Raw genomic sequence first — 23,141 nt, 5'->3', positions numbered from 1 at the left:
TCAAAGGTTTGACCACTGTTACCTAAATAGTTACTACATTCTGTCTGGGGTTTAAATAAACTCACCTCTGTCCCTGTAGATCCTGGGAAACTCATACTTCCTCCCTAAAATAAACACACATTGCTTTAAAAACTAGTTTTTAACTTTAGAATTCTACCATCTAGGTAATTTTTTTTTTTTAAACTAGTGGAGACATTCATATGGCTAATACATGCAGTGCTGAGTCAAACCTTTTTGTGGGTACGCGAAAAAAGGCACAAGCAATAACCTATGAAAACTAATAATTCATCAACACTGAGGTTTCCGTGGAAATCACTAGAGATTCTAAGCACAACTGTAAAAACAAAAATATTTCATCCACAATTTTATTCCTCTCATGACTAATGCTACACAGAAAAGACATTTCCATTCATTCTTTGTTTACTTGACAGTTTTGAAATACAGTAACCAGACTTCTGTGTATACAGCACAGTGGGTTTATATTACTTGCAGTAGGATGAAACAGCACAAGACTTCAAAAATAGAGATATTAATGTAGCAAGAAGCTAGCAGAAGTCACGTTAGTGGGTTATGGCGAATGCCTTAGATGTGCTGAGAGGTGCTGAGCAAAGGCTGCGTGCCCACTACAGTCCGCAAAATGCACCAGCGTGGTTACTATTGTCCACTGCAGTGAGGCTCAGCCACTTCACACTTTCCACCCTGCTCCTTTTTCCTAAGAAGCTTTCTAAATTTACGGGGTGAAGCCACCCATAATCCCTTCAGAAGAAGAACAGCTCCTCTGAGAAAGATACAGTGGAACAGTGGAGAAATAAAACACAATCCCTTCTGAGGCTACACTGAAAAGACTTCCTCTATGATTTTTCTCATGATTCTTTTTCAAATAAGCAGAGGAGGGTTTGGGGAATATTTGCTCACTCTCTGATTCTCCTGAGTTCTCTACTGAGTTTCATTTTCAACCACAGAGAGCAAAGCAGCTGCTCCATTTAGCTGTGATAACTGAAAATAAAGATGAAAAAGGCTAGGCCATGAAACACAGCTCAACGCAGACAAGCCAGGGGGAAAGGGAGCACCAGCTGCAGCATTTCCTCCACTCCTCTCTCTCTCATTATCTCCCTTCAGTATTTCCCTCCATTCGCTCTCCACATCTTCATCTCCTCCTCCGCTTCTTACTGCTCCCACAAGCCACATAAATGCTCGGCTCTGCTGTGAGAAGCAGAGGACTTTGCATGGATGCCTCTCTGCAGCACAAGGACTGACATAGGGGAGCTCCACTTTCCCTCTGCTGGGTGGCCAGGATGAGCAGTGGGCAAGGAGGAAGAGAAGGGCCAAGAATGAGAGAGAGGAGGAGATGCTGGCAGGGTGAGGAAGAGTGAGTGTACAAAGGAGAGCCCACATGCTGAACAAGAGTAGGGTTTCTTTCATGTTTTGAAGCCCTTTATAATTTAATAAAGAAGGTGTACAGGGAGGTTGGAGGCTTAGCTGGCTTTGGCACAGCCACGGGGTAGCAAGTGGCCAGCCCAAATGCCTGTGGTCTCCTCACTGCAGCACCACTTGCGTGATGGTGGATGAGCCCAAGGCAGGTTTAGTCAAGCTAGCCATGGTGACAACAGCATTGCAGCCGCACCGCAACCGCTTCAGCGTGAGCCCTGGAAGTCCAGCTAGGTCCAAAGATGCTTAACCCGTGCTGTGGGTCACCATCACCTCCCTGCCACTCTTCCCAAGCACCCTGGTTCAGACCAGCGAGCAGCAGTGGAACTGAGGACGGTCAGATCCCAGGGCAGGCTGCATGCACAGTGCATCCGACAACCCCCCGGAGATCTGATTACAAGGCAGGAGCTCGGGGGACAAGATGGGGACCAGCTCCCACTGCTGCCTGCACAGTCAAAGATCTTCCTTCTGATGCTTGGTCAGCACTTAACCCCAGAGCCGGGGGCTTTCGTCCCGTCTTGCCGGCTCTTGGTTTCCCAGGGTAGCTGGTCCGAGCCCCATCGTGCATCGTCCGAGCATCCGATGGTGCTGCCATCCCACACGGCCAGGGCTGCACAGCCAGCGACCGAAGGTAGGGCAGGAGAACACCCTCCGCCCCTGAAAGCCCTCTCCTTGCCGCTTTTGTTTGCTCCTTCTGCCACCTCCTGGTTAAGACTGAGTCTGACATGGTAAGCTGCGGCAGGAGCCAGACCAGAACGAGAAGTCAAGGTGGAAGTTTGCTGCAGATCCCTACAGTACAGCTGCAGCTCAAAGCAGGGCTAAGTTTCAAAGTTAGATGAGTTTGCTCAGGGCCTTCTCCAGTCAAATCCGGGAAACCTCCAAGATGGAGACCCCACAACCTCTCTGGACAACCTGCTCCTGCTTGATCACCCTCACGGTGCCTTTTTTCCCTTACATATAGTCAGAATTTCCCTTGCTGCAACTTGTAATCTTGGATGCTAATCCTTTTGCCGTGCACCTCTGAGAAAAGCCTGGCTCTGTCTTCTCTATAACCCCAATCGCAACGCTTTCATGTGGAGCTACTGGAACCTTTAGTGGGCTAGATCTGAGACCATCTATCCTCTATTAGGTTATTTTATTTCCCCTCACCTAGCTTCTGCGTGCCCTCACTTGGTCTTTTGTTTTCATCCCATTTTTTCCATGCACACTCATCTTCCTACTCCCTTCTAACACGGCAGCCTGGTAAGTAAGATGACCTAGAGCTGAACGTGAGGCAAGGTTACAAGCAGTTGAGTGTATGTGCAAGAGTCTTCCAGGAGCAGCCAGGAAAAAAAACCCTAGGTTTCAGGCACACAAGCCCTCTTTAAGATCTGATGCAAAGACAATGCTAATGTCAAGTGTCTCCTTTTCTAGCAAAATTCACTTTCCATTTCAAGTCATGTATCTTCTATTCTTGTCCCTCCCCTTAACTCCTTTTGTGGTCCTGCTTCTCCACCTAAGGACTCCACAGTTACAGTTCAGTTTATTTCCACACAGTAACTCCTGCTGCTCTTACTCTTAACGCTCTGCTGCTACATGAAATCTGCCATTCATAATTTTGCCCAGAACTGACTTTTGACTCTGCTTTTTTCTCCAGATTTGTTACGAGTTATAGGACTTTGAAAAATGGGCAGTTTCTCTTCTATTCTCTGATTGCTCCATTTTGTCTTTACTCAAAATTCTGAAGCAAGCTGGTGTATGAAAATCCATCCTATTTTATGCGCTTGTTCTCAGGACTTCCAATACAGAATTCCAATACTTCCTTGCATTAGCTGAGGTCTCTGCCATTGCAGAAGACTTTCATCATCCTGTGAAAAGGAGAAGGGAGTAGATGGAATACTGTTGTGAGCGCCACAGAGATGGATGAAATGAATGGTGACAGCAGAAAACCAGGCTCTTCAGTGGCCCATACAAGTGGTACAAAAACACTGTGGCTGTTATTACAATCCGATGATCTGTAACCCTGGCAGAAAAATTGTTCTGCATTTCGATTGCTTATGATTGCTTTTTTAAAACTCATTATTAATTGCAGTGACCTCTGTTAAATTAAATTATCTAAATTTGGACACAACGTGCCTATCTCATGCTTTGTGTTTTGGAACAGTTTTTAGATACTTCATAAAAATTTGGACAGCATTTACATTACCAGTGCCCAGAGTGCTATGTCTAACCCAGGAAGAAAAACTGGTTACAATACCTTATCCTCTAGATCGGCACCTGCCATTTCCTTTTCAACACTGAGGTCCACTTCAGATGATTCTTCAACTTCTTTTATTTCTGCATCTAACAAATAAAGCCCCAATAAAATGCCAGAGAAAGGTATCAAAGCATATTCTGACTGGAGAAATAAAGGGCACACTTTTTTACGGCTACTCACAAGATGCTGAAAATAAAGATTTACGTAGTTTGGAGTTACATAATGGATTCTAGGCTGGTGAGAAACGGAAAAGATGCAGTGGATGCAAACCATCCATTCACTTCAATGAAGTTATATGACAATTCACACTACCTGTGCATTTGCCCAAAGACAACTTTTATTACATTGCTACCGATTCTGAGAAACCTTTCCAAAAAAACCAATTATTTTAGCACTCTGAACACGTAAAAGCATCAAATTCTACTCACCACCAGGAACAGATTCCCAGATTTCACTAAATCTGTGCTTCACACTTAATTCCTCAGTGCTTTCCTCTGGTGATCTGTCTGTTTCACTCACCTGTGATGTTGTTACAGCAACATGGAGACTTTCAACTACAGAGGAAAACATGCAGAATTAGAGAGGCCCCTTAAATACCTCCTTAATGCATCAATCAATGACATAGAATTATAGAATAATTTAGGTTGGAAGAGACCTTTGGAGGTCAGCCAGTCCAACGCCCTACTCAAAGCTGGTCGAACTAAATTGGGCTGCTCAGAGCTTTGCACAGACAAGCGTTTAACATCTCCAAAGATGGAGACTTCAGAGCCTCTCTGGGCAACCTGTTCCAGTTTTTGACCACCCTCCCAGTACAGAATTTTTCTTTTCATTTAATTGGAACTGCCTGTGTTGCCATTTGTGCTGGCTGCCTCTTGTCCTATCAACATGCACCTCCACAAAATATCTGGCTTCTCTGTATGCTCCTGTTAGGCAGCTGAGGACAGCAATGAGATTTGACCAATCCTTCTTCTCTCAAGGCTGAATGGACCAACTATCTCAGCCTGTCCTCAGACTCCATGTGCTCCAGCCCTCCAGTCATCTTGGTGCCCTTCGCTGGATTTGCTCCAGTTTGTCAATGTCTCTCCCGTTCATGGGACCCCAGGACTGGCCACAGCACTCTAGACAGGACTCACCAGGGGTGAGCAGAGGAAGGATCGCCTGCCTCAACCTGCTGGCAACTCTCCTCTTAATGCAGCAGCCTGAGAGGCAGCTGGCCTTCTTTGCCACAAGGGCACATTTCTGCCTCATGGTCAGCCTGCTGTTAAGTGGACTCCCAGGTCCACTTCAGCAAAGCTGTTTTCTATCTGGTTAGTGTCCAGCCTGCACTAACACATGGGATTACTGCATATCAGATGCAGGACTTTGCACTTGTCTTTATTGAACTTCTAGGGGTTTCTTTTAGCCCATTCCCCCGATCTGTAGAGGTCTCTCCAGCACACGGATCACCCCACCCCATTTGGAGACAGCTATGAACTTGCTAAGAGTGTACTCAGTCCCTTGGTTAATTTCATTAATAAATATATTCAACAGTATTGGTCTCAGGATCCACCCCTAAGAAAATCCCCTAATAACATGTTGCCAGCCAGACATTGTGTCACTGATCACAATCTTTTCAGACCAGCAGTCCAGCCAGTTTTCCACCAAGTTACATAGTCTGCATCTCACCAATTCAGCTGTAAGGATACCACAGCCAGTGCAGACAGTGTTGAATGCCTTGCAGATGTCAGGGTAAACCACATGCACTGCTCTCCTCTCATCAGAAAACCCATCAGGTTGGTCAGACACAATTTGCCCTTGATGAATTCATGCTGGCTGTTCCCAGTCACCTTCTTGCCCTTCGTATTCTTGGAAATGGCTTCCAGAAGGATTTGCTCTGTCATCATCTCAAAGATGGCAGTGAGGCTGACTACTTTGTAGTTCCCTGTTCCTTCTTGAAGAGGGGTGTAATGCTTGCTTTCTTCAAGTCATCAGGAACCTCTCCTGATCACTGTGACCTTTCAAAGATGAGCGAAAGCAGCCTCACAATGACACTGACCAGCTCCCTGAGCAGCCTCGGATTTATCCCTTCTCATCTCATGGATCTGTGTATATCCGATTTACTTAAGCACTCCCTAATTCCATCCTTCTCTACTATGAGCAATGTTTTATTCCTATAGTCTGCTATTAGCTCAAGGACTTAGTATTTCTGTTCTGGAAAATAATCCCCACAAATTGCCTACAGTGTAAGCAATTGTAAATTCCTTATAGTGTGCTGAAGAGTCCTGAAATACAAGGCATCATCAACACTGGCATGAGAGAAAATAAAAGGTGGGCAGAATAAGATGTGTAAGTGTAGGCTGCATTTTAGCTAAAATGACATTTACTATTGCATCACTGACTTATATTCCCCACCCAGATTTTATCAGTCTTATCAACAAAATGCTCTCTAACTTCATAGTGATGATGGAGACCAACCTTTACTGCTTTATCAGTTGAAATATGGTTATTAGCCCACAGCTCTCCAACTATGTGATGCTAAAATCTTGTAGCCTTTCTCGAAGAGCATATGTCTCATGCTGGATATGGCTCAGTTTACCAGGACTCTTTTCAGTTGAGTTTAGCAGGCGTTTAGCTGAATTTCCAGCTAGCCAAGGTATCCACAAATATCATTCCCCTTCTTTCTTCAAAGGACCGTACTGCAGCTTGCACAAGGCTATCATCTCTCTGTTAGACAGTATGCAGAAAAAACACAGCTCCTACAGCAATTCTGGCAGGTGTTTCCAGGCGGATCCACCAAGATTATCTGCTACACGATTCAGATCTGCCATCAAATCAGCCAAGGCAGGTGAAGGTCAGGGACCAGGTGCAATATCATACTGCATCCTGTGATGCAGGGCTGTACTGCAAGGAGCACAGCTAAGGAAACAATCCTCAAGTGCAACCTAACACCACATCCCTGCCTGCTTACATATGATGTTACGCACTAAACATATCCCTTATCTTACAGTCTGGCAGGTACCATCTCGTGCATCTGACAAGTACGAACTTGAAAGACTTCTCCTCAATGCCCTTTGCCAAGTTTTGACTCTGCCAGTTCCTAAGACTTGGCAGAATCACAGCACAAGGCAACATGGCTGTACTTTGTTACCTTGAAATATCAGCCCATATGAATAGCCACCAGTCCACTCACCCCATGCAAACTCACCTTCTCTGAGTGCCGCTGCCAGTAATGAAGCAGCCTGTGGAGTTTCTCCAGAATCAGGTTTGATAAGGAGGTGAGGTTCTACATGAACATCCTCAAACCCACTTATATCTCCCAGTTCTGCATAGATACACAACTTCTCTTCCAAATAACTACAGATCTGCTGGTCCTGGTTACTCAGTGATTCTGTCAACCAAAATTGAACATTGTATTAATATTTTTTGTCCTGCAAGCAAAGCACATTCCTCATTCACCCTTCTAATCCTTATGCCACACAGACATTGCTGACTTGAGCTAGGCTTTTTTTAAGTGGCCAGGAACCAAATTCATCCCATAGTCCATCCTACTGAAAGCTGGTAGAGACCCTGGTAGAGGACCAGACCAGTGCTCTAACCTGATGAAGTGGCCTGGGCTGCACTCTGGGGCCCTCAGCTACCTCCTGTTGCGCTCACAATGATCAATGCTGGAAAAACACTCGGCTCAGGCAGCTAGAAGATGCACTGATTCTGTGCCTCAAGGTCCAAGAAGAACACCTACTCTCAGCAGAGGATGTCCTTCCCTGTGGCTCTCTATAGGAAGGACACTGCTGGAATTTCTCTCCTCGTAACAGTATAAAGATGTGCAAGTTAGGTGCAGGGGAACGGAAGAAGCAGAATTTATCCCTGTCAGCCACATTTTCAGATAAAAATAAGAACGGTAAAGGATGAAATGCCATCAACAAGCACAAAGCCATACAATTATTGAAGATCTGAGGTATTTCCACAAGCAGGGAACTACCTGGCCATGATTCTAATCCAGGAAATTCAGTGTTTATTCTGGAAGCATCAATTTTTATTTTTCTTTTGTACTCACAATACTTTTGCAAAAAAATGAAGTGTTTGGAAAAAAATGGTTCACTTTCAATAAATGCGCATCATACAATCGGATCACCCCAGCTTTCTCTTCTGTGACCCTGTCTATCAAGCCACTCTGAACCCATCAGCCAGTATGGGCACATTATTCATCCTGAACTGTCAGAACATACGAGCTCTCAGAATGGCAGGAAAGGTACCACACCTTGACATTTCTGAATTCTGGATGTTTTGGCCTCAGCAATACGCCTGTCCTCATCAGATTCACTCATTTTTCCTTCTTCTTCTTCCTCTGGACAACTTCGAAGATGAAAGACAAACAAAGGTAGATAAAGCAAAATCCGCATGTCATATATTCATCTTCAGTACAGTGTCGTGTTCATAATAAACAGAACACAACATCAATATCAACTTTTGCTACAATCCAGAAGCATGCCATTCGTTTCTGTGGTGGTGCAGCCCCCCCCCCCCCCCCACCTGGCGATACTGATGCCTAAAGTCACTCATCTTGAGACCCTATAAACCGCAGTACCAAGGCAGGCCCTTTGAGCTCTTCTGGTCCGCAGCAGGCTGCACCCAGCAACTCCCTCTGAGTGGGACGCCTCTCAGAGTAACTTGCGAACTATTTGGGCTGATCTCCTTGAGACTCAACCTTCGTCCATTGAGAAATCATTTGATTTCACTGAACTCAAGGGGAATTTTTATGATTTTTTTTGTGTGTGAATCAATTTAAAGTATAATACCATATTACTGTGATTGTACTAGTAAATTCTTTCTAATCACTCTGTATACGCTAAGTTAACCTGTGCTTAACAGTTGCTAAATTCCTGTGATTCTCTCTTTAAACTGTGAACACACCCTGAATTCATAAACCATTATGGTCTAAGGCCGGTTCTGGATCCAGCTGCACCTAGGCTCCTCTCTGGGAAGGAGTTCAGAAAGCAAGTGGGTCCAGTCTGAACCTGGTAACTCAGCAGGAGGGTCCCCCTTCCCCCTTACACTTTCTTCCACTCTGTATAAAGCATTTTCTATTCAAAACCCCTTTTGATTTTGTATTCCATTCTTTTAAGCAGTAATAGAGTGAACTTTGCCAACGAACTCTGTAACATCACAGATTCTAAATTTTCAGCAAAATCTTTTCTTGCAAAATTTCTGAGTGATCATTTCAGCGACCTAACCACTCATTCGTGACAGTCTCCTTCTTTAAAACGCAGTAACTGGACACAAACCAGCCCAGAGGACTCCTTTCAATTGTGATAAGGCTGCACAGTACAGCTGGTGCTCACACAGGTTTGCTGTGTTAAGCATAAGCTCGGGGCCTATGAGGAGCAATGCTTTTTTCCCTGCCATTCTTCAGGAGCTGACACCATGATAACAGGTATGATTGGGGATTTCCCCAAAATAATTGTATGGACACCAGCAGAACTCTGGAAAGTATCCAGAGCTGAAGGCAAAGGCGAGGAAAGCTTACAATGGCTGGTAAGGACATCTAATGGGGAGTGGGAAGGGTCTGCTGAATCAGTGGGAAACCCGAAGTAGTATGGCAAGTTTGGCAGAAGTGATGGTGAGGTTTTTGTGGTCTGTGAATCCTGAGCTCAGAGGAAAACCCACACTCACAGGATGGATTCAGTGCAACACAGAACAGAGAGCATACTGCCACAGATACCCAACAGACCTCCCGTCTGCTTTGGACTACCAGGATGAAAATCCAAAGCCTTTTCCTCTACCTTTCCACAGCATCTTGAATATGCCTCATCCAGTTGTTCCGTTCCTCTTTGGAGTTGGTATGAACCTCATACATCTCAGGCCCCGCAGATGAGGCACTAATCAGAAACATCCCCCTTTCTTCATTGGCTACTTCTCTTACTATGAGCCTCTGCAGGGAGATAACAGATGGCTTCTGGTCCTGGCGGAAACAGTCAGAGCACAGGCAAACAATAAATTACTCTCTTCTAAAACATCACACTTTTATAAGAGCATGATTTTTCAATTAATTGGATTCATTCTAATCCTGGTATAGTCAGACTGCGTATGTTGTCTACGAGGTGTAGAAATCTGCGTGTTTCAAGTATTCAGACATCCTTTTAAACTACATTTTTAAATACATGATAGTATTTATGAACAAGTAAAGCACTGGGTATGTGCTAAAAAGTAAATTGCAGAGGCTTAACGATACTGAGACACAGTATTCATATAGTGTATATATTTACATAGTTTTGGAAGTTCTCTCCATGACCTTTCATACATTTTATGTGTGTTTACTACTACCTTTGCAGCTACAATTATTCTTCTGTTTTGTTTTACAGAACCAGAAGTTAAAATTTATTTTAGGTAATTGAAAGAGCCTGCTTTGCTTCCCCCTTCATAATCAGATGAGGCATGACACTAAAAAACAATCGTTCTGTTATTTTCATCCTTCTTCCTAAAAAAATTATTTAATTTAGAAAATAAATTTGATTTTCCATATACTGGCATATTACTGTTCTGAACACACTACCAGGATTTAAGAAAAAAAAACATTATGTAGGAAAAACCTAGAACAGGACCTTATTTTTGAGAAATATACAAACAAAAGTGCAATGTGTATATCCAAATATCTGATAATATACTTACAACAGCTGCAAAGATGTATTTTTGGTCTTTTTCTTGCAAGAACAGCAGCACATCAGTTAGAAGTAGAGCTAAGGTATCTTAAAATGAGAAAATGAAAGTTATTACAATTATAGTTAATTTCTCCTTTTATATTTAAAGAAGGAGAAGACCTGATTAATAAATACCTCACAGAATTCTACAGTAAACTAAACAGGAAATAGCTGGATTAGCCTATGGTCTGCATGAAGCAACTGCAAGCCATCACTTTGTATGTCCACTTTCCACTTTCTGCTATCCACCCTCCTGCAGCACTCAGCTGGAGCACTGGCCCAGGGAAAGCAGAAATCCTCACTCCAACATCAGTACAGCTTCCCTAGGCCACTCACAGGCAACCTGGCAAAGACTATTTCACATAAATTTTGTTTTGCCTATGCTGTAACATATATTCACAACACCATATTACGCTGGCAAAAGTACTTCTGGAATAACAATGAACAGATAGCTTTATGAAGTTGTACAGCAAACATTAGCAAGCTCCAAAAAAACCCAACGCCTACATGCGATTAACAACACAACTCAAATTCTGGGCCTGCTTGTAAAAATCAGGTTCCAGGTAAATGTGGCTTCAGATTTTCTATTCTACTGCAGATGTCCCAGTATCACTGAAGAACAGCACATGATTTTTTTCACGCAGTATTTTCAATGGCCAGTACTGTGAAAAATATAAATGTGCAAGCCAAAACTCCATGTTATGGGATAAAACTGCAAACCAATGAACTAAGAGGAGAGGACTGGAAGAAGAAATGCAGCTGATGGCTTTGTATGTGAACCTGTCTTCTTACCCAGATATACAGTGAATTACCCACAAACCATGGCAGGTTCTGAAACAACTCTTCTAGCAATTAGTGGTACATTCTCAATACCATTACCTCAGAAACTCGTGTTTGCAATTCAGCATAATACAGTATTTTCATTCTTAAACTAAACATCTTCATACGCTATTTGCAAATAAAGAGTTAAAGTACTTTGCTGCTTGGATGGAATACCTTTGAAACGACCAGTCGCTGTCTTCCAGTACACTAAACCTTCATGAAGAAGTATCCTCTCTTTCTTCATCAAGTCTTGCTTCCGAAAAACATGGCCATTTTTCAGCTTTGTATATGTTTTGTTTTCAGTTCGACTGAGAATATCCAGCAGCTTTTGCTTTTTCTCATATTCATTCACTTTCAAATCTACTGCTGCAATCATGTCCTTAATTAGACGAAGGGCTTTGCACAGATCTTTATGTTCTTCTGTTCCTTCTGTATGAAACAAAAAATGAATAACACAATAGTAGTCTGCACATTCAAGAGAAGATATCACTCCTTACTTTCTGGGAACAATGAACATGATGCAAAACTTAAATTGATATATGTGTCATTTCAAATTGAAACCGGGAATCAATTTACTAGAAATACTAGAGTCATCTACCTTTGTTTGACTTGCCTACTAAAAGATGACATGTACCTCAGATTTATTCATTAGTCAAAACAACATGTTGAATAGTTTCTGACATATTTGTGGGCTGTTAAGATCTTAAAAAAATTACTGGCTAAGTAAATCACATAGTATAGTAGTTTTCTGGCTAAGTTAAATAAAACCTTGAAACAGGATTGCAAGCACAAATGGTTTGCATTTGGATAGGCAACTTTCTACAACGCTTATTTACTGCCCATTGGGGGAGCAGTATCTGTAAGTTACTAATATTTCTAAACTGCTCTAAGACATTTCAGAGGTCATTCAAGCTTTGTTTGAAAAACTGGAGAGTAATTTAAAAAACATTTGCCTAGCCAAGAGGCAATCTCTTGTCTTACAAGAGACTCCACAGGAATTAATTTCAAAGAAGGTGCAGGTGCATACCTGAATTAGTTCACATCCTCTAGTCAAGATCTTTCCTTAAAACAAGTATGCTCTTCTGGGCTTCTATGGCTCACCTGGCTGGAATATTGCAAATCTTCACAGACCAGCCTTGACAAAGACTACATACACCAGACACCCTGTTTAGGTGACAATTACCTGGACAGTAGATATTTACGTTGCCCTGGTTCTCTACAGAGCAGTGAATTTCATCTTTTGTTACACTGCAGCAGTGCATATTCCTTAAGTTCAAAACGCTCTAGAATTCCAGACATGAGGCAACGCTTTAGCTTTTATTCACCTTTTGAGCACTGCAATATCCTTTCAACTAGAACAGGGTATTTGGTGATTCGCTGGGTGACGAGCAGAATGCACTCAGGGATTCCTCGGCGTCGCGCCAACAGGTTACTATTTCTCAGCTGCACAGATACAAATATATACCTTAAGTAGTAAATGCATATTAAACCACCAATTGGCTAATAAGAAATATGATCTAAAAGCGTTAGAATAAGCTAAAACAAAATGCTGGGATATCTGAACCGTCCCCTAGGAACAGTTGCTGCCCTGAGGGATGAGGTGTACTATAACAGGAACATGCGAGTAATACACACTGGATGCCAAAGCTTTCTAAAGTTTGAAAGGAAAATGTAATGTATCAGCTCACTGGTTGAAGAGGAAAAAATCTTGCCATTTTTATTAGCTATTAAAAGTGAGTTACTGAATATAATTTCAATCCTAAATCCAAGTAAAAGCTACATATCTTTTTCCTGAGAGTTGTGTCAATAGTGATCATGTTTCCACATAAACTTACTTTAATAAAATTCTGGAACTTCTTGTTTTGTTGCAATTCTTTGAAGAGATTAACAGCTTCCTTCTGATGGCTGCAAAACTCTCCGTATATTTTCTTCATTTTAGTTGCATTTTCCTCTGAAAACTGAAGAAATTAACAAGTGAATTGTGCTAAACATTTCACCTAACAGGAAAGTGTATACCTTTAATTAATGTATTTTGTACAAATATGGAACTTTTACACTACTTGTTTCTCAAGTTCTCTGAATTTCACTAACTGGGCCTGTCACTACAGAATGAAAACGGGCTACCTGTTCTCAGGAGCAAGATGAGGAACGTAGGCTGGAAAGAGCACAAGCGACCTCCTCTGCCAATAACAGCCAGAACAATTATTATAACTGTGTTTCCCTCACTTCTTTGCAAACACAATCCCTTTGAGGCATACTTGCATTTGTTTGATCTCCATACTGCTTGTAGACAAGATAAGAGTTCACCTTCTTTATTTCAGTGGAGTGAAAACTGACTGACCGAAGGCGAAAAGCCACACTCTCCTGACTGTAAGGAACTGAAGTGCAACCAACAAGCAGTTAGTTAGCTGTTCTATGGCCACCATAAGCATGCTGTGACCACCCCGCCTCTAGTGAGAAGCAACTCAAGATGCACCGTGCCACTACAAGAAATGAAGAGGTAGTTTCTTTTCCATGATCAGTCAATTCTTTGCACCTCTGCTCAGCTGTTGAAAAATTGAATTCACTGCTTCCATGTTTTGCAGTCCATGGTACGATGGCAGCAGCCTTCTACTGTGAACAGGACCAAGTGCCTCACTTCCCTCGTCACTTGTACCATATAAGTAGAAGCTCATCCCACATTCATCGTAGTTGCCTGTCAGTAATAATTTTGTCTTGTTGCTATTTCAGTCCGCAATAATCTGGAGAGGACAGTCTTGGAATTTTATGAGGCAACCATAGCCCTCTTCTTGCCCACAGAAGTTTATAAGTCAATAAATTGTTTACTTTGGGAAACGTGAGCACATAAATGATTATCAGAGCTGATGCCTCTACCTGCTGCACAAGGATGTCTCCAATTCTGCTGATGACAAAATTACGTTCGCTCCCTGCCTCACATGACTCCTGACGTCTCTCCTTCATTCTGCAGAAGAATTGCCTGTGCATCTCCAGTAGCTCATCCAAGCAGGGGAATATTCTGTCCACTGTGCTGTGGTCTAGCTGCAGTTCTTCCTTCATCCCTTTCCTGAATATTTCAGACATAATGAACAGGGTATGGACGTGATGCACTTCTGTTTGCATCAGCTCTGCAGTGTAAAAGAAAAGAGCACAGTATAGTAATTACCGGAATATTTTGCACACCTTCTAAAATAGACTTCAGCAACATTCAAATATACAGTCATAATCACTTTTTCTTTGTGAGCTTCCACCCTAATAGATTATGTCAGCAGGAAGACTTAATTCATATGGCTCTGGCACAGTTCTCTCAACTGTACCCCACTGAATAAGCTGGAGTTGCAACTGCTTGAACTGGGGATTGGACAAGGTCCCTTTCAACCTCAACCATTTTGTGAACAGGGTAGACATGTCTCTGGTGGTCACTATTCTTCACTTCCTTAGCTCTAGGATGCATTGTAATTTGTGCCAAAGATGTTCTTTGAATCTTCTTATTATTCTGAGTTGAAGCATTGATTCTTCTGGACATAGAATGCCTAAGTTCCGTCTCTATTTTCTATGCCAAATTGTTTTTAAACTTACACAAAACTTTGAAATACTGACCAAAAATGACATCCTGCCTCTTGATGACATCTTTATCTTGCTTGCTACAGAACACTGGATCCACAACAAGACTCCAGGACTCTGCCTCAAACTCTTGTGCATCTGTGTGGAGATCAGTCCACTGAGACAAATCCACATCATCTATGACAAAATGTTTATCTCATTAACACCAGGCATATGAACAGTAAGGGAATTCCCTTTGCACATGCAAGTCTATTCATATAGTAAGCGGAACACATCACACGGATGAACTTTGCAGAAGGCTTCCACAAACACTGGCAGTGGCTTTACAACAGAAAAGATCACTTTGGTAATGACATTACCAGGTGTCAATATCATTGCAAAAGTGATGAAACGCAATCGTGACAGTGGGGGAGAAGAATAAAGAAAAAACACCCTTCTTTCTCAGATTAAATCCTTTTTATACTTCTTTGCTTGAAGAAACTTATTAGAATTTAAAAACAAAATCCAACACCTTCAAAAGTAGGTGTCCAGTGAGAGATGTTTGCACCATCCTCTGTAAGTGAATGCCCCTCAGTTTTGAAATTCAGTCTCACACCCATCTAACTACAGAAAAAGCCTATTTCTACTCAATTCACAAGGATATGTAGCCATTTTAGGAGGGCAGTCCACCAGTGGAGGTAAGATTTTGGGGCTAGTGAGGAAACACAAGTGATGTAGGTTCACGTTTTGCAATGGACGCTGTCAATGGAGATGATGAATATAGAAGAAAAGCATATTCCCGTTCTGGTTCTGCAAGGATGCCAAATACATTTATGCCTGTTATTTTAAAATGATAACATCATACAAAAATATTCTAAAAGATAAACAAAGAGTTAGTTACAAGGAAAAAGGGAAAAGTTGTATTTTAAGACTAATGTGTCTGATTGTATCATTTAACTAGGGACACAATTGTAATTATCAAAAATAGGTGCTCTTCTTCTAGCAGATGAAGTGGTTGTCTGTATCAACTAAGGAGTTTCTCTATTTTGCACTTTCCAATACAGGTTATAAAATGCAGCATCTGTGCAATACTTCTCACCTTCCATCATAAAAGGATCCATTGAAGAAAAGGTCCCTAACGCTTGTAACATCTCTTCAGACCGTGACTTAGACCTCCAGGTGCTAGTCTCAGAGTCTTGTTCAGAAAATGGTGTAGATCTTCTACAGCAGAAAAAAAAAAAATCATGTTTATTTAATGGTTTCAGTTTTCCTAGAAGTGCTGAATAATGTAGTTAGCATAGTCCCCCTGCAGCTGCCCTCTACCTTTCAAAACTGGCACTGGGGACACTTTTGGACAAGAAGTGGGACTGCTGCAATGCTTCCCTCCTTGCAGCAGACAGTCCGATAGGCACAGAGGAAGAAGGGTGCACTGGGGAAAGCATCATCTGTGAAATGTCTCCAGGCAGGGAACCTGTGAGGCAAAGCACAACACAATATTTTGACACACAATGTCAAGTGTGTCATCAACAGCACACTTCTACTGAGGAATGCTATCTCATATTCATATTGACCTATACTGGGCATCCAGAAAGTCCACTTGCCATGGTACACGACTGTGATGCTCTCCCATGGAATATAAAGATAAGACTGTAGGCAAAGTGGAACAGCTCTGGCATGGATATTACTGAGAAGAAAACAATCTCAAATCATACATGCTCTAACACTGCAACGTGAACATCGGAGACTCAAATATTTGTGCATATGGTAAATGATATACTCCAAAGCACAAGACAGAACTGACTACTTTTGCTTTTCATTCTCACTGGAAACAAAACGTAGTAAAACTCCAGCTCATTTTATGAGAAGATGAGTTAATTCAACAGTAATTTCTTCAAAAAATCCTCCTCGTATTAGAGACACGCACTCTTTCTTACAGATATTGAAATGAGAAATAGAAACACAAAACGATGCAAGAAAGTTTGTCAGCCCTGTGATTTTTAACCAAAGCTTAAACTTGCAAGTGCTAGGTTTACACCTCCTAACTTACTTGTTACACCAGCTTGGGGTTTGTTTTTATTATGGTACCTCTCCTGGGATTTCTGAAAAAAGAAGACTTTTATGAAATTGCAATGAAAACGTAGCTGATAACACACCAAATAGTCAAGTCAGTAACTCACTTCCATATATCATCACACAAAAGGACTTCAAGAAAGGGGTACTAAATTGTGGTCCTAATTTCTACCAATAACTAATAAATCAGAGTTTATTAGTTATTGGGAGATAACAATATTCAAATTAGAATGATATTATTTGTACTACAATACAAAACTGAATCTGTTTATTCTGAACCGAGTCACTGAGTAACAGCACTCTGCTTTCTCTACATGAATATTGCTTGTGAAGGCTGCAAGAAAAGGAGTTCACTTTTAGGGCTTTATATTCAAATAAGCTCGAAGCATTTGTGGCAGGGCACTACCTGAAGAAGCCTAGATAACAGAGCCAGAATCAATCCCCCTTCCAAGGTGCACTTTTGCAAAACCTGCAGCAAAAGCGTGCTGTGCTTAGGCATGTATTTCACTTGAGATGGGTCAGTGAACATTTTCTGCACCTCATTCTTGTTGACATGAGTCCAGGGTGGCAGGGGCTCGTCTCCTCTTGGCAAACAACCCCACCAGCCCCAGTAACTAAAACTGCTAGTTCAGCTGTCCTAATGCCCAAAAGTTGCCCAGAAATCTGTGCAAGGCTATGATGTGACAGCTATAACCAAAATAAAAAAAAATCACCTGATTTATGTCCAGTTTAAGGCTCGCTTACGCTGATGAGTCTGTACGGAAACACATTCTCCCTGCAAGCCACCATGATGCAAAACTCAGCTACACCAGAAAGACACACTCCACTAATTTGCAAAATGACCTGTATCACTGCGGCACACTTCTCTGCAAGTCCCATTTTGTTCCCTGAGGGCAGAAGCCTTACACAACTGTTTTTGAAAATTACGTCTTTGTCACAATAACCTCACCACGCACATACTCCTACTTAAAGAAGGCAGTACCCATCAGCTCCAGTGTTGATTTTGCCCTGTCTGCAGTGGAAGCTGAACACTGGGAGCAACTGCCTAGGCAGGCTGTGGAGTCTCCTCCTCCAGAGATTTTCCAGAACAGGTCAGACAAACATCTGCCCAAATTGTTACCTAGAAGTGAGCCTGCTCAAGAGTGAGAACAGGGACTAGGTCACCTCCCAAAGTCCCTTCCATCTCTGCTTTCCATTATTCCAAACATAAAGGATCGCCCCTTCTAAACAAGAGGCTATCTCTGGTTTTGAGAAGCTTTTCTTTTTAACCCCTTTTGCATCCTTCCAGACACACCATTTCACAATTTGAGCTTGCAACTCTTCAAAAATAGAAAGATCTCTATAAACTCATTTTTGATCCTCTTCTTATTCAAGCACAGTGCTTGCTCTGTTGCTCACATCAGTCTTTTTGACACCCTTGCAGCCCTCACATACAGACACTAGGTCTGGGCAGGCTGTGTGTATTTTCTTTTTTCCTTCATAATGTTTCCAGACCACTTGGAAAGCAGATACGCTCTGGTAAGAACAGTGCAGTATAGGAGGTTACCTTGGTGCACACAGGAGCACACTCCTTGCAGCTCTTATGCACAATCATGTTGCAATCTGAAAGAGAAGGCACGTGTCAAAGCCTGGCACCCAACAAGGTCTGCAGATTGCAGAAAATGTTACTCAGAGGCTTCACCTTTTTCCCTCCTCCATGTCCACTTACTAAAGTAGCCCTGAAGGTGCTTTGATGTTACAGCCCCGGGCTAGGAAGAAGTTTTTGGCTAATGTGCTGGGGCTAGGAGATGGCCATGCTCCCTTCTGAAGCTGTCATGTGCTATCCTTCCTCCCTCTCCCTTGCCAAACTCAGCTCATTACAAAAACCAGGTACGTCCAAATCTCGGCACAGTTTCTTTTTGAAACAAAACACTGAACCAGGATCTCAAAGCAGGATTCAAAGCACTGTAAGCTCACACACAAAAGCCAGCAACTACTTACGAGAGCACTGCAATGACTCCTTTCCCAGGAGGGCCTTTTCACAGGCCATACATGGGATAACCCCTGAGAAGGTCCCATTTGTAAAACTGTGTCTGTTCAGTTTCTCTTTATCTTTGGCATCTTTGTTTTTTGTCTTCATCCCCAACAGCAGAGGCAGGAACATAGGAAAAAAGGGGACATTAGAAAAGAAGATAAAATGCTTCAATATTAAAAACACTGAAACATTCCCTTTTAAGAGCAAAATTTTCCAAAACATGGTATACCCTGTCCTGGAAGACTTGTAACAGTGTACTATATTATTACACCCAGCATTGCTGAAGTTCTAAAATGATGCAGGCGTTGCTTTCACAGGCAGCTAAGCTAGCAAGTGTTATCAAGGAAGACTGGCAGAAATACATTTATAAAGCTGCAAAAAGGGAAGGGCCAGAAAATAAAATTTAAGAAGTATTATTGACTCACTGCACACACAAACTACTATCAATGCCCACATCTCCCTGAGGCGTACATGCAGACTCGTGCCTCAGCAGTTAAATGTGCAGCTATGTAAATTTAGATGACTTGTATTTAGATCTTAGAAGGCATCAGAAATAACCTATTTTTAATGAGTGTCAATGAATTCAATAAATACTGTCTGTTTTTCCAGTACTCCTGTTGGTGTGAGTATATGTTTCTCCGAGCAGCCCTGGTAGTTACTCCTTAGGAGACCACACAGACACAGGCTAATGTATGGCTGCTGGACCAGACATGCACGTTCAGAGCCAGATCTGCCACTCTTGAAGATACTGCCTCAGCCAACCATCTTCACATCCATGTGTGTTAGGATATCCTGGGGCACACGAGGCCATACTAGCAAGCCTGCAAAACTGCTGAAAGGCCAGCTGGAAAGTTCCTGCAGGCCAAACCCATCTCTCAAGCTGGTAAATGATGCCATCAAGCTAAATTTCAGATGTCTCAAAATTAAACCACAAATGTTCTAATCTACCTTCCATAATACGTATGTTTCACTGTGCAGGCCTCAAATCTGCAACTCTTTAACAATAAACAGTGCTTACTCTTGCAAGACGTCCCATTAACTTCAAATAAAGCAAATTCATCTGATTACATGCCAATGTAGAAGTTACAGACTCATTTAGTTACTGACAGTAATTGCAAAAACAGGCTCATATCTCTTCAATTTTATTTAACAAAGATTATTTCTTAAAGGCAATTCATACATTTAAACTTTGGCTAAATCATCAAATGAGATTATTAATAACATCCAAAAAATGGAAAAGGGAAATACTTGATATTGTTCAGCTGAGGCTAGTGTTTAAAAGGAAAGCTGTTTTTTAATATTAAGGCCATTTCAGGCTATCCTGTGTATCTTATAAAATTAAAAAATAAAGATAAAAGTTTCTTCCTGTTACTTATGTGGTTTTGTAATAAACAACAACTTATCTTTACATAAAAATCAGATTCTCATCTACAATTCATTTAATTACAGTGACATAATTATACATACTAATATAGACATAAATCCCGTATTACCTTGCACTTATTCCGTGTGCTGGTCATTCTGTTCATCAGAAAGCTGAAAGTCCGACTCACTTTACATTTTTCAGACTCATTTTTTGAGGGTACAATATATTTATTCCATTCCTCCTCCTGAATCCTGAAACACAGACCAGTGGAAAAAAACCTCATTCCAGTGGGAGCAGTCCCTTGAAACAGAGCAGAATCTGGCTGGTGCTTGTTTTCCCCAACACTCACAATTATACGTTTTACTATGGGTTTAGCTGACGTTATTTAAAAGACTGCAAATCCCTCTTTATAAAAAGGAGTAACACGAGCCCTTGGAGTGGTCTGAATGTGCAGTGTGTTACAGGCTTTCTCAGATCATGGATGGCATCAAAAGCCCCCCTGCTTTTGCTTGGGTATTTTGAATGTTCCTACAGCGGACAGAAGCTCCTACAGCAAACAGGAGCACACCCCTACGGCGCGCATCCCGCAGCAAACCTCAGTGCAGGCTGCGCGCCGCGGGGACAGCACCGAGGGGGCCCAGCTGAGCTCAGCACAGGGTTTAAGCATGGGCTTACAGACCCCCTGGGCAGGGAGCGCTCCCCTAAATCGCAGCTAGAAACCCCGCTGCAAGGGGTGCCGAGGCCTCTTCCCCGCTCAGCTCCCCAGATGGCATTCGAGCACAGACCCGCTCCCGGCACGCAGCCGCACCTCGTTTCTCGGGACTGCTCCGGCAGGCTGTACGCTCGCTCTGCAAGACACAAACAGTTATCGGGCACTCAGACTCTGCAAGGTCGTCACGGTTATTGGAAACACATCATCTCCACCAGGCCATAAGCTTGTCATTAAGGGCTTGATATGTCATTTGAAAATTAGGAAAGCAAAAACGTATATGCAATAGAAGCAGCTTTTCCTACGGTAAGACCACTGCCTACTAAGCTCTGTTTAGTTGACAGAATCTGCCAGAAGTGAGATGGATATCAGCGAATGCCAGTCTCTGCAAACAGTCTGTTTTTAAGAATAAGAAAAACAAAAAGAAATATTTTTTGTTAACAACCCAGAATTCAATGATTCACGGTTCATCTTGCTTTTTACATGATTTGTTGTAAAATATCTTAATGACACGTTTCTAATATTTGCAATTACCTGGCTTATGCAGCTTTATCTACAGTATTAAAACAAATTAAATCTGTCTACGTAAAGAGGAATATTACTAGTCTATGTGTTGCACAGGATGTGTAATGTGTTACAACTTTACATCCTAGAAACAGTAGAGATGACTCAAGGAGACACTTTTCAAAAAAACTGTCTAAAAATCAAAAGAAAAGATAAATAATTCAGTTCGGTTGTTTTGGAAGAAAACAAAAGAAACCAAAACAAAAAACGATAGAGACCACTCTACCATTCCCAGATTAGAAGCCATTTTGCAGACGTTTTTTGCAAAGCTACCACAGGTATGGTTCAGAAAGATACTTAAACACCTGCCCAAGTCAAAGTATCAGACTATGCCACCTTTAAGTTAGCTACAAACTTCGCGACACTTTGCTGAATCAGTGTGTCTTCAGACAAATGTAGGCTTCAGGTTAGCGAGAGCCAGAAGAACATTCACGAAAGAAGCAGCGAGACTAAATGGGCATTTCAGTTAGTCGCCAGGCACAACCTGTGCCACAGGATGCTTTCGGAAGAAATGAAAGCCATGTACCCTCGGGCGACAAAGACAGCCTCATGCAAAACAGTGCCGTGGGGTTGGCACTGAGGTACTTACTAGCAGGGTGGAGCAGACACATTGACTTAGAGAGTGAAAGAGCCTGAAGGAGGGATCGACCATTGTTCATGAGCACACCATCTACAGAGCAGGGACAAATCCTTTACTGTTCCAGCCTGGTAATACCTTCTCAAATAAAAGCAGGTAGTTGTTTTAAACCCAAGCATACTGAAAAGCTTCCACCAGAAAAGGGTGGCGATTTCCCACTTTTTTCTCGTACTTTGTGCAACAAAGACTGTCCTGTTGCCATCCTGCATTCATCTGCTTTGGCTCACGTTTCATTGCAACACGTAAGGTCAGTGGCACATCCTTCCTGCACAGCTAAACCCAAAGCACCAGCAGCTGGGCAGAGGGCAAGGGTCAGGTTTTCAGTGCGCAGACACCAGGGCAGACCCAGACACAATCCCGCTACAGCCCACAAACATCAGGACGAACTATCTGACCTAGCTTCTTGAGCCAAGCTCTTGGGCTGGTCCCGTACCCAGGCGTGTCTGCTCAAAGCAAGCGCAGCTGTGCCTGCCTCACACAGTAATCACCACTGCCAGCTGCCAAACACTGTTCAACGCTCCCACCCTTGCAAAACGCTGGTCGGGGAAGGACGAGGCAGGAGGTGTGGTGGCAGGGAAGCGCCAGCAGGAACCTCACCAGACCACCACCCTCCCTCCCAGCAGCACACCGCATTTGCGGCGCCAGCTGCAGAACAGCCTGTTTCCAACGCACAGACAGGAAAGGATGTCCACCTTCTCCACAAGACATGTAAAGGTCCGGCACTGACTCGCCCAGGAGGAAAGGGAGAGAGAATAAACAGGACACAGGCCTGAGCCCACATCAGGCCAGAGCAGGTAATGGTGTCTGGATGAAGCTTAATGGCTGTGCCACCAACAGTCCCTTAGCTGCAAGGCCAAAGGAATTCTGTTATAACTTTAAGCACATGCCACAGGGCTTTGCTGATCTGCCATCCTTTACTTCTGTGACACACTACCCTCTTTTTCTTCTGCCTTGTTTTGCCAAAGACTCCTGACCTAATCTTTTGGATACAAATGGTTACAAATCCATTGAGTGATGGGGAAAAATACAACAGAGCTGCGTGCTGCAGGCTGCAGTACGTACTCCATACAAGGGGACGTGA

At 42.6% G+C, this 23,141-nt stretch overlaps 1 protein-coding gene across 6 annotated transcripts in view; it reads right to left on the bottom strand.

The window, feature by feature from the left end:
* ARHGEF28 (Rho guanine nucleotide exchange factor 28) overlaps window positions 1-23,141 on the bottom strand; it is a 138,007-nt gene that overhangs the window by 23,051 nt on the left and 91,815 nt on the right. For 5 of the 6 annotated variants that reach the window (XM_075447077.1, XM_075447078.1, XM_075447080.1 and 2 more), the window contains 19 exons: window positions 20,959-20,998; window positions 20,278-20,401; window positions 18,751-18,883; window positions 18,317-18,372; window positions 16,748-16,799; window positions 16,024-16,171; window positions 15,800-15,921; window positions 14,758-14,898; window positions 14,035-14,285; window positions 12,996-13,118; window positions 12,486-12,603; window positions 11,335-11,589; window positions 10,310-10,386; window positions 9,424-9,602; window positions 7,902-7,996; window positions 6,849-7,031; window positions 4,093-4,218; window positions 3,665-3,750; window positions 66-104 (listed from right to left, as the gene is read on the bottom strand). In XM_075447077.1, the coding sequence (XP_075303192.1) occupies window positions 66-104; window positions 3,665-3,750; window positions 4,093-4,218; window positions 6,849-7,031; window positions 7,902-7,996; window positions 9,424-9,602; window positions 10,310-10,386; window positions 11,335-11,589; window positions 12,486-12,603; window positions 12,996-13,118; window positions 14,035-14,285; window positions 14,758-14,898; window positions 15,800-15,921; window positions 16,024-16,171; window positions 16,748-16,799; window positions 18,317-18,372; window positions 18,751-18,883; window positions 20,278-20,401; window positions 20,959-20,998 (2,348 nt within the window). The remainder of the gene's footprint in view (window positions 1-65; window positions 105-3,664; window positions 3,751-4,092; window positions 4,219-6,848; window positions 7,032-7,901; window positions 7,997-9,423; window positions 9,603-10,309; window positions 10,387-11,334; window positions 11,590-12,485; window positions 12,604-12,995; window positions 13,119-14,034; window positions 14,286-14,757; window positions 14,899-15,799; window positions 15,922-16,023; window positions 16,172-16,747; window positions 16,800-18,316; window positions 18,373-18,750; window positions 18,884-20,277; window positions 20,402-20,958; window positions 20,999-23,141) is intronic. The other variant, XM_075447079.1, reaches the window with a different exon arrangement.

The sequence above is a fragment of the Opisthocomus hoazin genome, chromosome Z, assembly GCF_030867145.1.
Source record: "Opisthocomus hoazin isolate bOpiHoa1 chromosome Z, bOpiHoa1.hap1, whole genome shotgun sequence".
Classification (NCBI taxonomy): Eukaryota; Metazoa; Chordata; class Aves; order Opisthocomiformes; family Opisthocomidae; genus Opisthocomus; species Opisthocomus hoazin.
Note: the sequence above shows the minus strand (reverse complement) of the source record. Positions and strands in the feature narration are given on the sequence as shown.